The sequence below is a fragment of the Xyrauchen texanus genome, chromosome 28 (assembly GCF_025860055.1).
Source record: "Xyrauchen texanus isolate HMW12.3.18 chromosome 28, RBS_HiC_50CHRs, whole genome shotgun sequence".
NCBI classification, from domain to species: Eukaryota; Metazoa; Chordata; class Actinopteri; order Cypriniformes; family Catostomidae; genus Xyrauchen; species Xyrauchen texanus.
Genome location: NC_068303.1, coordinates 30580571 through 30597219, shown reverse-complemented (window position 1 = coordinate 30597219; position 16649 = coordinate 30580571). Strand labels below are relative to the sequence as shown.

Sequence of the window (16649 nt, the reverse complement as noted above, 5' to 3'; positions counted from 1 at the left end):
TAATATCATCAAAAAGGTTATTCCAATAAGAAATGGAGGAAGGAATTGAAGTAACAGGGTCCAAAAATAATGACCTAATTTTATAATTAGATTTATGTATTGAAAAACAAATAGAACCAACCACAGTAGATTCAGGGCTAGGGAGAAACAGAAGTCACTGTAGCACTATTATTGTTTCTAAACAGCATACAGATTTCCAAAGAGATGGCCTTGAAAACTATATTAAATTCTTTACTAGATACTGGGAATTGGTATCCTGAAACAAAATCGAATAATTAAATAAATTACCTTCACTATCAAATAGCTGGTTTACTAATATCACCCCATTATTGAACCAGTTTTCAAGAAATAAAGATTTCCTCTTATGAAGTATATTACAGTTGTTCCAAATTAAAAAATTGTGTGGTGAGAAATTATGCTTGTAAATAAGTTTCCAAGCCATAAGCATCTGCTGATGATAATTGGAAAGTTTGACAGGAAGTTTACTAATTGAATAATTGCACATTAATAGAAAATGTATACCTCCTAATTGAGAAAAACTATATCTTGGGATTATACTCCAAATAGAAGATTGATTGTGAAGGAAACGTTTAAGCCAATTAATTTTTAAGGTATTGTTAAGAGAATCAAAATCAATGAAATTTAAGCCGCCTTTATTATAAGAATTCAAAATAACTGATTTTCTAATACTCAAATGGAATACTAATTCCCTTAGTATTTCCATTTCCGATGCCTTACACAGAAACCTGTCAATCAGGGTCAAGGGTGGGATTATGCTATGGGGCGTGTTTTTCTTGGGAAGTGACGTCACTCACAGTCGACGGTCAAGAGGTGATGCCCTGAACAGACGCCGGTTTATCAAATCAATCAAATCAAATCACTTTATTGTCACACTACCATGTACACAAGTGCAACAGTAGGTGAAATTCTTGTGTGCAGTTCCGAGCAACATAGCAGTCATGACAGTGACGAGACATATACCAATTACAGTAAACAACATACATACACAACACAATTTACATATCAAATGTACATATACTTACACAACACAATAATTATATACAATGTACAGTAAACAATACACACAATATACAATACAATAAGTAGGAGTATATGAAATATATATATATCTATGAAGTAGTATATTGAGGAGAATATGTTGACAGTCCAGTGTGAGATTATAGATGAATAAAGTGCAGTGCTAATTATTGATCCTGATAGACTGTGAGTGATGTCACTTCCCAAGACAAACACGCCCCATAGCATAATCCCACCCTTGACCCTGATTAACAGGTTTCTGTGTAAGGCATCGGAAATGGAAATACTAAGGGAATTAGTATTCCATTTGAGTTTTGGCTGGCTACATACGCGACGCTGAGAAAGTGAAAAAGCAGACGTGGTAATTGAAATTGCTATTTAAATATGACAGGGCCAAAACTCGTAAGATATGGGAAACACAGTTGCAAACGGACTTTGCTTTTTCATTTGAAATTTGGCAGTCACTGTGCGTTCGCTTAAATTAAAATGCAAACGGTAATGCGCGATTTGCAATTGCGTTTGGATTATGTCACATTTTATGCGTCCACAAATTGAAAACGCAATTGCAAATACAATTTGCAATTCCTTTTGAATAATGTCCGGAATATCATTCCATAGATGACTGCCATCCATTGGAATAATCAATATTTTACAATTTAAATGATACATCATATATAACTATTATCCCCTTTATACATAGCTACTTACCAAAAAAGTAAACAAATTGACATGAAATTATGATATAATGAGAAAAGAAAGAGACCATCTCGTATCACTCTATAGTCCTTTTGAGACCATCTTAAAACTAGCACAGTGTAGGACACTGGTCATACAGATATAAAGTTTAGGAGTCATTATAGAAAAATATTTTCCACATTTGACTAATTAGAACAAATGATAATGCTGCGATTGACCAATCAGAATCAAGTATTCCTGAGATCTGTGACAAAATAATTGTAATTAAATTTAGGTGTAATTAAATAGCTTTCTATTTTGGGTGATGCTATCCGAACCTCACCACAGGTTAATTAGCCTAGGAAGCTCTATGTGCATCCATAATGCAAAGTGCAGTGGTGCCTGGAACACTGTGGTCACTCACAGTTTACCATTTGAGCCATAAAACGGATAAGTGTACAGGGAGGTGGGGATTCACTTAGAGAGAGATCAAGAGTCATGTGACTCGCTGTGGATTAGCTGGGGATGATAGTCCTCGAGGAAGAGAGATGAATAATAAAAGAGGAGACTTGGCTAGATCCCTACAGCTGGACAGACAAGCCGCAGTTGATCATATGAAAGTTTAAAGAGTTTAACATCCACTGAGGTCTAAAACGGGTCAAGCGTGCAGTAATAAAGACCAGGCTGGATTACAGACTGGATGTGCGGAGTCAGTGGTCTAGGATTAGCCAATCTAAAAGGAACTATTGTTTGACTTCGGTTTAAAAGCCATGATCCTCTGGGCTGGAGCATATGGTGATTTAATGGTCTGTTGAGTATTATAGAAAGACAGGCTGGGAGTATTCATGATAATATGCCAAACTGTAACGGACCAATCTTAAAGAAAAATGTTAAACACACCGACAAATATTAATTTATGTTTATTAAAACCTTAATAATTGTCTCAAACAAAGAAAGGATTCTTCAACTAGGAATATTCCAAGTTCAACACGAGATAAGCTCAAACGACAGCATTTGTGGCATTATGTTGATTACCAGAAATGTTTATTTTGACTCGTTCCTCCTTTTCTTTAAAAAGAAAAAAGAAAAAAAATCTGGGTTCCAGTGAATGGGGCCAAAAGTAAGGTTTCAAAAATATAGCCACAATATGTAAACAACAACATGCAGGTTAATATGATTTTTTGAGGTAATCTACATTATGCCACAAATTCTGTCAATTGATCTTAACTTGTATTGAACCTGGAACATTCCTTTAAATAAAATACAAACTGTAATTAACATGCTAGCAAAGCAGTAACACTTACAATGTTTAGGGGCTGTATGCATAAAGTCTTAAGTGGGTCAAAATTCTAAGAATGAACAAATGTTACACTTATTCCTAGACTTACTAGAATATGTGTGATTCATAAAGGTTCATAAGTGTTAAGACTAGTTCTCAGCTCCTAAATTGTTTGAGTGCTGGATAGGTCTCCTAACATAGTTGCCTGTGTTCCACGGAGACAACACACTCCATAACAAAGAAACAATGTGTTGGACTTATGATAGTGTAATTTGAGCAAATGTGTTTTGTAGTTGAGCGAAATGAAATCCATCAATACAATTCTTTAGTTGCAGCACACTTGTTTCATTTAAAGAATACACTGAAACTCATTATTGTGAATTAAGCATTTGAAAAATGAGATGGGCTACATGCCTAAACTTTTAGAGGGCTACAACAACTAATGAATCAAATCTCAAATATAACTCAAATTATACAAATCTGCATCCTCTGCCAGTCACTTTAAAATAGTGAAAACATGTTTCTATGGGGAAAACATCTATTTGAAAAATGGTACAGAGCTGCATCTGAAAAGAGCCCAAACACTATATAAAATGTTTAATAAGCTCATTGTGTGGGGTGTCACAGTTTCCTTCTGCATTTAATGTGCTTGAGAGACATTTAAACTCAGCTCATTGCATTTTACTGATATATTCTTATATGTAAATATTATAAAGTCATGCAAGTCATGCAAGTTTCATTTCCATTTTGAAAAAAAAAAAACTAGCGAGCTAGTCATTATTCCTTCAAATAGGCCAAAAAACGAAACTAAAATAGGCTTACTTCATAGAGTGAAAGCCGATGCCGCTCAACCAAATGGAGTGCTATGATAAAATATTGTTGATTGTCAAATTTACAACTAAATTGAAACGTGTTTAATGGAAATCTTACATGTAGCTGTAATAGGATTACAACAGTTTTTTTATCATTACATTTTGTGATTTAAATTGTCATGAAAAGCAAATGTACTGTATATCAAATGAAAGCTCTCATTCTCAGGTAGGTGACTGTACAGTTTATTTTGTTGCCATAACACCACAGATCATTATCAAAAAAGTGAGTCTTTATTTCGGTAAGGCATAAAATGCAAATGTCTCTTTTCTGTGCTGACCACTAATCTGTAAGCCCCAAATAGCATCAAACATTATATCAAATCTTACCTTGGGATGTTAGCTTTAAAATAAGCTGTTTACTTATTTTTTAGCTTGCTTGGGTGAATATTCCAATGTTGTGTCAAATTTTTTTAGAACAAAATAGAAAAGTTTGAGAAACAAATCCAAAGCAAAATACAGGTGAAACTCGAAAAATTAGAATATCGTGCAAAAGTTCATTAATTTCAGTAATTCAACTTAAAAGGTGAAACTAATATATTATATAGACTCATTACAAGCAAAGTAAGATATTTCAAGCCTTTATTTGATATAATTTTGATGATTATGGCTTACAGCTTATGAAAACCCCAAATTCAGAATCTCAGAAAATTAGAATATTACATGAAATCAATAAAAAAAAAAAGGATTTTAAATACAGAAATGTCGGCCCTCTGAAAAGTATAATCATGCATATGTACTCAGTACTTGGTTTGGGCCCCTTTTGCATTAATTACTGCCTCAATGCGGCGTGGCATGGATGCTATCAGCCTGTGGCACTGCTTAGGTGTTATGGAAGACCAAGATGCTTCAATAGCGGCCTTCAGCTCTTCTGCATTGTTTGGTCTCATGTCTCTCATCTTTCTCTTGGCAATGCCCCACAGATTCTCTATGGGGTTCAGTTCATGCGAGTTTGCTGGCCAATCAAGCACAGTAATATCATGGTCATTGAACCAGGTTTTGGTACTTTTGGCAGTGTGGGCAGATGCCAAGTCCTGCTGGAAAATGAAGTCAGCATCTCCATAAAGCTTGTCTGCTGAAGGAAGCATGAAGTGCTCTAAAATGTCCCGGTAGACGGCTGCGTTGACTCTGGACTTAATAAAGCACAGTGGACCAACACCAGCCAATGACATGGCTCCCCAAACCAACACAGACTGTGGAAACTTCACACTGGACTTCAAGCATCTTGGATTGTGTGCCTCTCCATTCTTCCTCCAGACTCTGGGACCTTGGTTTCCAAATGAGATGCAAAATTTGCTCTCATCAGAAAAGAGGACTTTGGACCACTGAGCAACAGACCAGTTCTTTTTTTCTTTAGCCCAGGTAAGACGTTTGACATTTGAAGCCCATGTCCAGGACCCGTCTGTGTGTGGTGGCTCTTGATGCAGTAACTCCAGCCTCAGTCCACTCCTTGTGAAGCTCCCCACACATTTGAATGGCCTTTTCCTGACAATCCTCTCCAGGCTACGGTCATCCCTGCTGCTTGTGCACCTTTTTCTTCCACACTTTTCCCTTCCACTTAACTTTCTATTAATGTTCTTTGATACAGCACTTTGAGAACATCCAACTTCTTTTGCAATTACCTTTTGAGGCTTTCCCTCCTTGTGGAGGGTGTCAATGATGGTTTTCTGCACAACTGTCAGGTCAGCAGTCTTCCCCATGATTGTGAATTCAACTGAACCGGACTGAGAGACCATTTAAAGGCTCAGGAACCCTTTGCAGGTGTTTAGAGTGTGACACTTTGAGCCTACAATACTGAACCTTTTCACAATATTCTAATTTTCTGAGATTCTGAATTTGGGGTTTTCATAAGCTGTAAGCCATAATCATCAAAATTATATCAAATAAAGGCTTGAAATATCTTACTTTGCTTGTAATGAGTCTATATAATATATTAGTTTCACCTTTTAAGTTGAATTACTGAAATTAATGAACTTTTGCACGATATTCTAATTTTTCGAGTTTCACCTGTAGCTTCCCATCTACTCTATAGAAGATTAAATGTTACACATCATTGAAAAACTGGGATTCTCTGCTTTCCAATGACACCTAGATTGGACTAGACAACTCAGAAGCCAGGATATTCAACAAAATAGTGTAAAAGCTCTCAGCACTTCAAATAAATACTTGTTGTATTTGGGTGAGGGCTAAAATGCGTTAGAACACCACCTACATTTCAGATCACTATAATGTGATGGAAGGGGATAGAGGAAAAATTATTTCTAGAGCTTGCTACTATCCAGTGGAATAATCTAAGGCTTTTTGCTTGAAAATAGAGGACACAGAAATGAAATGACAAGCTTTTAAACTTTAAATGACAAAAACAAAAAATGATTTTGTTTTCTAAATAAATTCTGTTTATCATAAAATTGTAACCATCTACAATGTTATTTATTATTGCAATAATTTCTCCACTTTTCTCCCCAATTTGGAAGGCCCAATTCCCAATGCGCTCTAGGTTCTCATGGTGGCGTAGTGACTCGCCTCAATCCGGGTGGCAGAGGACGAATCTCAGTTGCGTCTGCGTCTGAGAACATCAAGCTGTGCATCTTATCACCTGGCTTGTTGAGACTTAGCGCGTGTGGAGGCTCCCGCTATTCTCCGCGGTATCCACGCACAACTCACCACGCACCCCACCGAGAACCACATTATAGAGACCACGATGAGGTTAACCCAACGTGACTCTACCCACCCTAGCAACCAGGCCAATTGGTCTGACTGGAGACACTTGGCACGCCCTGGATTCGAACTTGCGACTCCAGGTGTGGTAGTCAGCGTCTTTACTTGCTGAGCTACCCAGGCCCCATTGCAATCATTTCTTAAAATATAGGGGATATCTGTAAAATGAGACAATTTGTATAAAAATAGTTCACTGTATGTGTGAACAGGGAGCTTTTAAATTTGAGTGTGAAAAATTTCAGCCAATAAATCCTGCAGAGTATAAGAGGTTAAATCATAAATGAATGAATGAATGGTGTCATAGCAGCTGGGACATCCTGTATTATCATTGCAGGCTCACTTACTGGCTGATTTAGTGTTTAAGTGGCTATTTTGGATCGACATCACTGTAGTCCTTATTTCACAGCACTTAAGTATCAGTCATAGACTTTGCTGAAAATTGCTTTTAGCAACTTTATAAAAAGCTCCTACTCTAAGACAAGTTCTGCTCTTTGCTAAGAATTTTTGAAACTTAAGTCAAAGTTTAAGACTATTCTTAAGAGCATTTCTGAGAAGTTTTATCCATACAGCCCCTGCTCTTTAAGCAGGGCAGAACCGCTGAGTGAAACAAATTAATTGGTTAAATTATTTCTTGATTTATTTTCACTTAAAACATTGTTAGTGCTTGTTTAATATCTTGTCATATTTTCACCAACAGTATGTTTTATTACAATTGTTTAATTATCGTCATGATGCATCTTTTTTGTCTTGTCTTTATCAAATCCCAAAAAACCTAATCTGAGGTGACGAGATTAACACTGCCAAGGAGATGCACACACATATATTTTCAGGTACTGACAATGAAGATGTGTACAATCAGCCACATTCCAAGCATGGCAGGTAAATATGGAAGATAAGTATCAAGTCATATCAGCACAGCCTTTCAAAGGTACAGAAGCTGGGGGCAAACATAGCAGTACTCAATTCATTACTAGAACGACTACTTAACAGCACACAATTGTGCTGAAATTAGCCATTTCCAGGTCGCTTCCAGTGTCGATTCTCAAAATAAGCTCTTCCCCAGTTTCCCAGCAATGAGTGTGTGGGAACGAGATGTATGACGAGCGCAAAGAGATGATTATGCAATTACTTTTATCTTCTACTACTCACATTATTGCCGTCTGACCTAGATCACATCAGCGGGAGAGAGACAGGCTGCATCCCATAGGCCTATCGATTCGCTGATCAATGAAGACCGACAGAATGGCTCTGAAACTGATGCCGTCAAAACTCTCACTTCCTCCCAATCCCACATCACCTTAGCTTGTGGCGAGCAGTTCTTTGACAGGAGGCTGATTATAGCAATTCCTGGTGTCACTCTTTGGAGAGACAGAGTGCTGAGCGAGAGGACCGTTACTCTATTGGACGAAATTGTCACAGCCATGAGTGGACAAGATTAAATGCTCTTACAGATGATCCTCTCTAACTCAAAAGACAGGCGCATAACAAAACTGAAACCATCTATTCTCAAACCTCTTTAAATTAAAGGAAAAGTGTGTAATTTTTTTATGTTAAAATAATAAGTGAAGAGAATTTCAGGGGGAGGGTTGGGTAAATCTATTTGGAAACAATCAGTATTTTCACAATTGGTTCCACTAGTAGAGCAGAAACTGCACACTGTCTGGTTGAATCTGTTTTGTTGACCAATGGTAGCTGGCAGGAGTGTTTGGGAACAAAACTTTTTGCAATAGAGTGCATAAGTCTGGTTCCGGAATTAAAAATCCCATAAATTTTTTCCATAGGTGAATTGTTTATTAACAATAACTTATAGATTGTAAAGTCAGATCTACCATAAGCTCTGAGGTTGTTAATCAATGGTATATGCTTCTGGTCATGTCAGCAATCAGTGCATGTTATTTCACCTTTGTTTTCAAAAAATGTTGTTTAAAAGCGGTATTTCTGATGAAGAACTACACCACCCATGGTCAAGCAGAGAAAGATCCACCAATCAGAGAATAACGGCCAACAAAGCCCAGGCAGTGGAAGAAAGATGCCCCGAAATGTTCCTGGCAGCTTACAGGCTCTATATGGTTAGAATTAGCGAAGGGATCGGGGTTAGGGCCTCTGTTGCCTGACAAGAACAATTCCAGTCACCTTATAAACAACGGGCCAAAGCACACCATTCTTCTATAATCAATTTTATATCAATAGTTTTATACATTTCTGTTGTTTTTAATTTGATTACATCCTTCGCAATGCTTCATGGGATTTAAGTCTCATTAAAGACGTTAAATACACAGTTTTGTACCTTTATCTTTTTGTCTGAATTTCCAATAATTTTTTTTGCTTCAAATCAAAGTTTGTAATGTTGTAATTCACCTCAGAGCTGGTTGATTGAGAAGGTTGTAGCTGCAGGCAGAGCTCCAAAAAGGGGCGGGAGCTCCAAACTGCCAGCAAAGATGCACAAAGCCCATAACCAAACCCTTTCTCTAACCTTACTTGTGTGTGAAAGCGACGCCCCCCCTTTTAGAGTTGGAACAATCCCCCCTTTTTGGAGAAACACCACCATCTTTTGGAGATTCTGGCCCCATTTGGAGACCTCTGGTCTGCATCTATACCTACATTACTTGGGTTGATTTGATTCATGGCTTAGAACTCTTAAGAATAATTCTATGAAATCCCAATGGAAAAAAATGCTTCCAGAACCAAGATGGCTGAAAAAGTGGGTGGGCACTGTAGCGCTCCATTCTGTTCACTTTCAAGACAATTTTCAAAACAAACAGGTCATGTTAATCTTGTAACTTTTTAAAATCCACTTACCATCAGCATCCACCTCGTTGATCATGTCCTGCAGCTCTGCCTCTGTGGGGTTCTGACCCAGCGACCGCATGACTGTGCCCAGCTCTTTGGTCGTGATGGTACCGTCACCATCCTTGTCAAATAAGGAGAATGCCTCCTTGAACTCTGAAATGGAAAAAGGCCGGTACCTATATTTAATATACAAATCAAAACACTCAAATTAAATCCATTACACCAGGCCTATAAGCATCATCTCTCACCTGCGATCTGCTCCTCTGTTAACTGATCAGCCTACAATTCAAAGACAAAAAAGCGAGAAATGTCGGTTAGTAAGTGAAAGTGGTCAAAAATAATGTTCTGTTGTATGTTTAGTGCACTGCTTGGCCAATCATTCACAATAATACACAATTACACAAAAACTGGTACATCGACGCTTGCAGTAGATTTGAACAATTTCTAAAGATGATTTCTGAATTTCTGATTTCTGAAGATTAACATTTTTTTTCTGTGCATGTCTGATTACTTATAAAAGTAATAATATTATTTATATCATTTGCACAAACTATGAAGGACGCTTAAGTTAAATGCTTAGGGTTAGGGGTTAGTTAACATGCCTAATCCTAAAGCCCAAAGTATACTTCGGTATGACAGGACGCATGATGCAAATCTCGCCATCAGTGCTCGAGCACTGACACGCACAGCCCTATTTGACTAACCACGTGTCTTTGATTGCGCAGGATACGCGTACATCTGGAGTTATTTGCACTAATTAGTGGGTCCACAAGGTGGCAACACTCACATTTAAGCAGTTGATGTTACGAAGAAGTGCTCGCACCTAAACATCAGTAGATGATGGTAAAAACAACAACAGAGGATATGCCAGTCAAGAGCATGAGGAGGTCTGAAGATACCTGCATTTGTATAACTCGAGTCTGAAGGAATATAAAGGATCTTTAGAGAAATTCAGATGTCTCATATCAGTCACGGTGCAAATGCACCAACCACCTGTGTATGAACGCACAGTAATACTGTACAGTTCGACTGTATGCAGACGCTGAATGTCAAATTGGAAGTACCTAGGGCTTAAGTATGAGCCTTAGCTAGCACTATTAACTAGACAAATTGTAGAACAAGAAATCCCAGTGTGAAAAGTCTCAAAATAGACATCCCACAATACGTTTTTTCCCCCCAAAGACTTTTTCACAGAATTTTTAGCAGAGTGCTGTTAGACTGTTACATTCAAACAACAACACTTTAGTACACAGACAGCATGTAAGTGCTGTCTGCTGGCATCAGATTACAGCATGCTGATTGGCGGGGTCCAGGGCTGAGCTTTACAGTGAGTACTACAGGAGTCTCAAGAGCTTGCTAAAGTGGATGAGAGCTGCTAGGAAAAAAATTAATCCACATTATGAAGGGAAGGAGAGGCGTTAATGGGCCAAAGACAGACACAGCTTTTCCTTCTTACATGCTTTCTAATTATTCAACATCATTTGTGCATTGAGCAGCCATACTCGCATGGTATAACCACAGGACATGCAGATGAGTTCACTACATTTAGAGCTTTTCTATTGCATGCACGCTTGTTGAATATACACTGAATATTTATTATATCTTTGCAATGAGTTTGCTGGAGATATAAAATTAAGCAACATTGTCAATATTGTGGTGACTTTAATGCACTTTTAATTTTTTCATACATTTTCCAAATGACTATACCTAGGCTACACTTTTGCGTGGCTTGTTGTCTATATCGCGGCAGATTCCTGGTGAAATAAACACTAGATGTGCTGCAACAATTATTATTTCCTTACACACAAATCACCAGTAAACAGGCAAATTATTTCATAAATATTTTCTTTCAACTTGTTCCTCACACAATTCTATGTTATGATATCTAAACACTTTTCTCTCACTTTTACACAGAATACCACAAAATGAATTTCGGCAAAAATCTGGGTTACAGTAAGGCACTTACAATGGAAGTGAACGGGGGAATTTTGTTTTGTTAAAATATTCACTGTTTCAACAGTTACCCAGAAGACATAACATGACTTTAGTGTGATACAATTGCTTACTAACCTTTTCTGAGCAAAGTTATAGCCAATTTTACAACTTTGTTGCCATGACGATGTAATGTCAACAAAATCTAAAATCCTAGTGACAGTAAAATTACGATTTAAACAACTTTACAGCTCAAACAACACATGAGTTTTAACAGAAGAATGCAAGTGCTTTTACAAAATGATAAGCTTCACATTTCTGGTTATAAACCATCCAAAAATGCACCCCATTCATATCCATTGTAAGTGCTATGTTAGCACATGAACATCACCCAGACGTCTAGTTCATGTGTGTTTACATCGTTGTTTGCTCAATACGTCTAGGCGTGTCGCAATAATTATTGTTTAATAATAATTATTGAGTTCTTGGTTATTTGAGGCAAATGCGATTAGTGGGCATTCAAATTCCAATCACATTCTAATGACCAAATAAGGGAATTTTAAGCAAATAAACTGTATAAATCCTACAGCACATTTGTGTGTAATGCAGTTGAACTGCATGTCCGAGCATCACTGAGCCACACCGAGGAGGTCAACCAGCTCCTGTCCTGAAAGAGCGGGTGAAGCGCTCTGATGCATGTGCTAAGGACCGCACCAAACTCCAAAAAAGTTTAAACTTTGATAGTGAAAGCAAAGTATCGACACGTGAGCCAAAAGTGTCAAGCACCACAAAATGAGGCGGTTTCTTCAGCAATTGCGTATTTTATCTCACATCTGCATATATGAAACTCTCATTTAGTTTTAGGGTAAGGAGGTTGGTTTTGTTGATCTAATATTTGATAAAGCATTAACTTTAAAGAGAACATTTGGGAGAACATTTCACTTGCAAACTAAAATGTAATCAATTGAACCCCTGATCATAAACCCCTATTATATATCATATATAATGCACCCGTATGCCAAAATTATTAGATTCACAGTCTCTGCAACTCTATAATGCACAGAAAGTATACCACTGAACACTGTCTGTTCTAATTTGTGCACTGTGACACAACTGTCACCTGTCTGGTGTGAGATGTTTTTATCTAAAGCGTTGTTCAAATGCTCATTAAAACAATTTCCAGGCAAATGAATGTAGGTCAGTATACACATTATAATCCTCAGGAGTCCCAACAGATAAAACATGAGTTTCAGAGTTCATTTCATTATAAGTACACACAGCACAGCTGTCTCCTACAAGATGCTGTTCCACCCTTTTAGAACATATACAGGGCCAATACAGAGATGCAGTGAAGATCAAAACAACTTTGGAGGCTTGACAAATCCAAGCATTGTTGAAATCACTTCTGAAACTCAAGTAGTAAAACATGTTAGGTTACTAGTCTTTTAGCATGAGTCTTAAAATAACATTTTGGGTTCCACACAAGTTAGGCTCAATCACAGCATTTGCAGTATAAGGATTTACAGATTAAACGGTCCCAATAGTTGCTTTTTTGGAACTAACGGTTATCAGCAAAAATCTGTGCAAATGGAAGAAAACAAACTCTGGTTCGGTCCAAGCAATCGAACCAAGTGTGAAAGCTCACTAAGAATATTTTTATTCTTCTATAAATCGATTTAAAAAAAAAAAACTATAGGCAGATTAATCATTAGGGATGTAAAGGGTTAACTGGTTAACCCATTGACCAGCATTAACAATTTGTTCGACTAATACAAAAATGGAGGTAATTTGATGGGATAATCACGTAGGGCATGTTATGTACACATGTGGGGGCTGTTAACAAGTAAACCACTGTCTTCCTCTCAATCTGACAGACATGGAAATATGAAGCGGGCAGCGCGCTGTGGGACCATTTCGTCCTTGAAGACGATATGTTCTGATGCAAATAGTAGTTTAGTAGTAGCACAAGTACAATCCGGTACTATTTAATAAGCAAATATCTGCAAGCGTCGACATCTAAGAGCATATGTTTACAGCCCTAGTTGCAGAGGAGATGTGAGTGTGATGCGCAGCAGGACGTCAGTGCTTTCGGAACGTGTTTCAGTCACCGCGCTTACCATCAACCAGCTGCGTACCATACTGACCCCTGCCCACGTAAACATATGTTGATTTTTCTAAACAAAAACTATTAGAATTGCCCAGCAGCATAATTTGTGGGTAGGCCAAGATTGTTTTTATTCTTATCGGTTAACTGTTCAACTTATCACATCGTACGTTAATTTGGCTTGCAAGCGATCCTGTTCACTAAAATTTTGATGTAATAACTATTGCTATATGCACATCTGCCTTTTTTGTTTCAGACAGTATAGAGCTTTGTCATGCCTGTTTGGTCACTTTGGTTTGATTCATTGCTTATTGGTTTACCGATAACAACCGGTTAAAACTTGCGGTTAGTCGAATAAAAGAATTCGCCAAATTTGTATTCTTAGTTATCATCTTTTTCCACCATCTTAGTTAATGTATCGGCAAAATCACTCTCTGTCGACCTCTAGCTGATTACCAAAAAAAAATTTTAATAATAATACAAATTATTATTTCACAGCCCTCCTTTTCTTATATATATATACAAATTTTGGTTACAGTGAGGCACTTACAATGGAAGTGAATGGGGCCAATTTTTGGAAGGTTTAAAGGCAGAAATGTGAGGCTTATAATAATAAAAATAAAAGCACTTAAATTAATTATTGTGTTTAAACTAGTGAATTAATTAAGCTGTTAAGTTGTTTAAATGTATTTATTGTCATGGTAGGGTTTACGCCATTTCGTCATCATGGCAACAAAGTCATATAATTGGATATAACTTTACATAGAAAAGGTTTGTGAGCGATTTTATCACACTGAAATCATGATACCATAAACGTTGTTTACATCTTGTGGCTATACTTTTTTAACAGTGAGTATTTTAACATTTACGGACTGGCCCCATTCACAACCATTGTAAGTGCCTCACTGAAACTCTGATTTTTGCATTTTTTTTTTAAAAAGAAAGGAGGGACAAGTCAAAATAAATTTTTATGGTAATCAACATTATGCCACAAATGCTGCAGACCAAGCTTAACTTGTATTGAACCTGGAATATTCCTTTCGGTAAACGTCTCCATTTGCTCTCCATTTTATTTTATTGCTGTCTAGGTGAAACAAGTGACATAATAAAGAGATATCATTTGCGATTTTTTTCCTACACATTAAAAAAACCTCCCAACACCTTCGGGTCCACAAGAACGCACCACAATTAAATCATTTATGAAAAGCCAAACAACACATCAGGCAAACAAAAGCCTGATGACAGACATTTCACCACGACAAACCTTTAATTTGCATAAGATACAATGACTACAGAGAAAATACAGGAAACTGCGTTGCCATTACACTAAGTCTTACACCCTTTAATTAATGCAACATTGCGGTGTGGTTAAAATACAACTACATGTTGGCGAGGAGGCTTTTAAATGTCTGTAAAGAGGCTTTAGATGTGAAATACTGGGCCTGCATTTGAAATCCAGACTTTAAAGGGTGTATAAAGGGAGATGAATGATGCAACAGACATCGGTGGAGCCACATCCTCATCTGAGACAACCATCTACCAAAATATTCAACATGTCCCAACCAGCATATTTCACAAACACCAGCATAAACATCCCGACCAACTGACCCTCTACCCCCAATCCCTGACAGGCCACGGGTTAAACTGTCACACATACAGCTATTCAATATGAAGTCATATCGGTGTAAATAAAACTTTTATAATTAGGAAAATAATGGATTGCATTTATTCCAGAGGCAAAAAATAAGTTATTCCAAAGGGCGTAGATTTGGCTTGAACATTGGGGGGTTACAGTGTGAAGAATTTACCTGTTTCCATTGATCATGGTATAAATATTGGGGGGGTTTTACTTGCTTATTTTGATTGTTGGGGGGGGGGGGTTACCTCCCCCATCCCCCACTGTAATCTACGCCCCTGGTTATTCCACATCTTTTGATGTACATGTAAGATAAAAGGATGTAAGAATTGCGCAGTAGTGGATTCAGGCTCAATTCTGGCTGTTCCTGCGCTTGAATTAAAATACCAGAAATTAAATAAAATAAAGCTATGAAGATTGTTTAAAATGCTTTTTCCTACAGTACATGATCTCTGGAAGTTGCAAGCATCAATCTAATGCTTTTATTAAAAAGGCTATTTCTAAGTAAACTAGGTTTATCTGGGTAAACAGTCAGTAATAGAGGCAAACTGTCTTCAGAGCGTACTGCATGAAATAGTTATAACGCAATATATGACATAAAAGATTACGTACCATGTTTGTAGGGAACAGAGGGTGGTAATCTCCAGACTACACTAAACACTGGTCTCTCTCTCCGGGGCTGGATGCGAGTCCACTGGTGCGGCTCTGGCGCTGTCCTCGGCGAGAGCTGGGCGTGTATTCATCCGCCACTCACTTCCTGACTCGGTGCGAGCAGAACGCCCCGCCTTTCCCTCTCAGCCAATGACACGCGCCTTTACAGCGCACTCAGGCCGAAGTACGCACTGTTTCCACTCCGGCGCAGCACATACAGTTCATGTTCTCCAGTTGAAATACTTGAGCGTCGGGATGTTGGATTAACCCAAATAGTGCCTAATATTAATCAGTTAATCAGTGCTGTTCCCTGTTTGAAGACGTTGATAACTATCTACTAATTCCCTTTCACCCTTCTGACTGAAATCAACTGCTCGTTTTCTAATTTGTTGTCAAAGCTGACCAAATTGTCAAGTGGAAGTCTATGAGAATGTAATTCTAGGATTGTGTAGGACGTTTTTCTAATATAAAGAGATTTGGCACCTACAGCAATTTGTGTGCGGTGGGCATGTTATAGAATATATAATTATGTGGTAAGTAAAAATAAAGAACAAGCATATATAGATAGATAGATAGATAGATAGATAGATAGATAGATAGATAGATAGATAGATAGATAGATAGATAGATAGATAGATAGATAGATATACTAATTAATAAAGGAATTCTGCATTGTAATAAATAAAAACAAGCTCCGGCGGTTCCGCCGGTTTTTTTATGTACAATCACTTTCGGTAGCTGATATGTGTGGTGCTAGTTTCTCTCAGCGGAAGGATACGCGAGGATTTCCCTCCGCTTAAGAACTTGCCGCGTCGTTTTGATACAGAGCACCTGATTGGTCGAGGCGGACCTGCAACATTATACACAATGCAAAGGGGGGCATTATTGGCCGCCCTAGACCTGCAATGCACCAGACAGTGGTATTTGACGGAAATCCAATCAAAGTGGTTATAATAA

At 37.7% G+C, this 16649-nt stretch overlaps 1 protein-coding gene across 1 annotated transcript in view; it reads right to left on the bottom strand.

Moving 5' to 3' along the window:
- Positions 1-15787, bottom strand: part of calm1b (calmodulin 1b) — a 22414-nt gene extending 6627 nt beyond the window's left edge. Inside the window, exons 1-3 of the mRNA XM_052095981.1 lie at positions 15654-15787; positions 9618-9648; positions 9379-9522 (exon numbers count right to left, since the gene is read on the bottom strand). Coding sequence (XP_051951941.1) covers positions 9379-9522; positions 9618-9648; positions 15654-15656 — 178 coding nt within the window. The 5' untranslated portion in view covers positions 15657-15787. The remainder of the gene's footprint in view (positions 1-9378; positions 9523-9617; positions 9649-15653) is intronic.
- Positions 15788-16649: the final 862 nt, after the last annotated feature.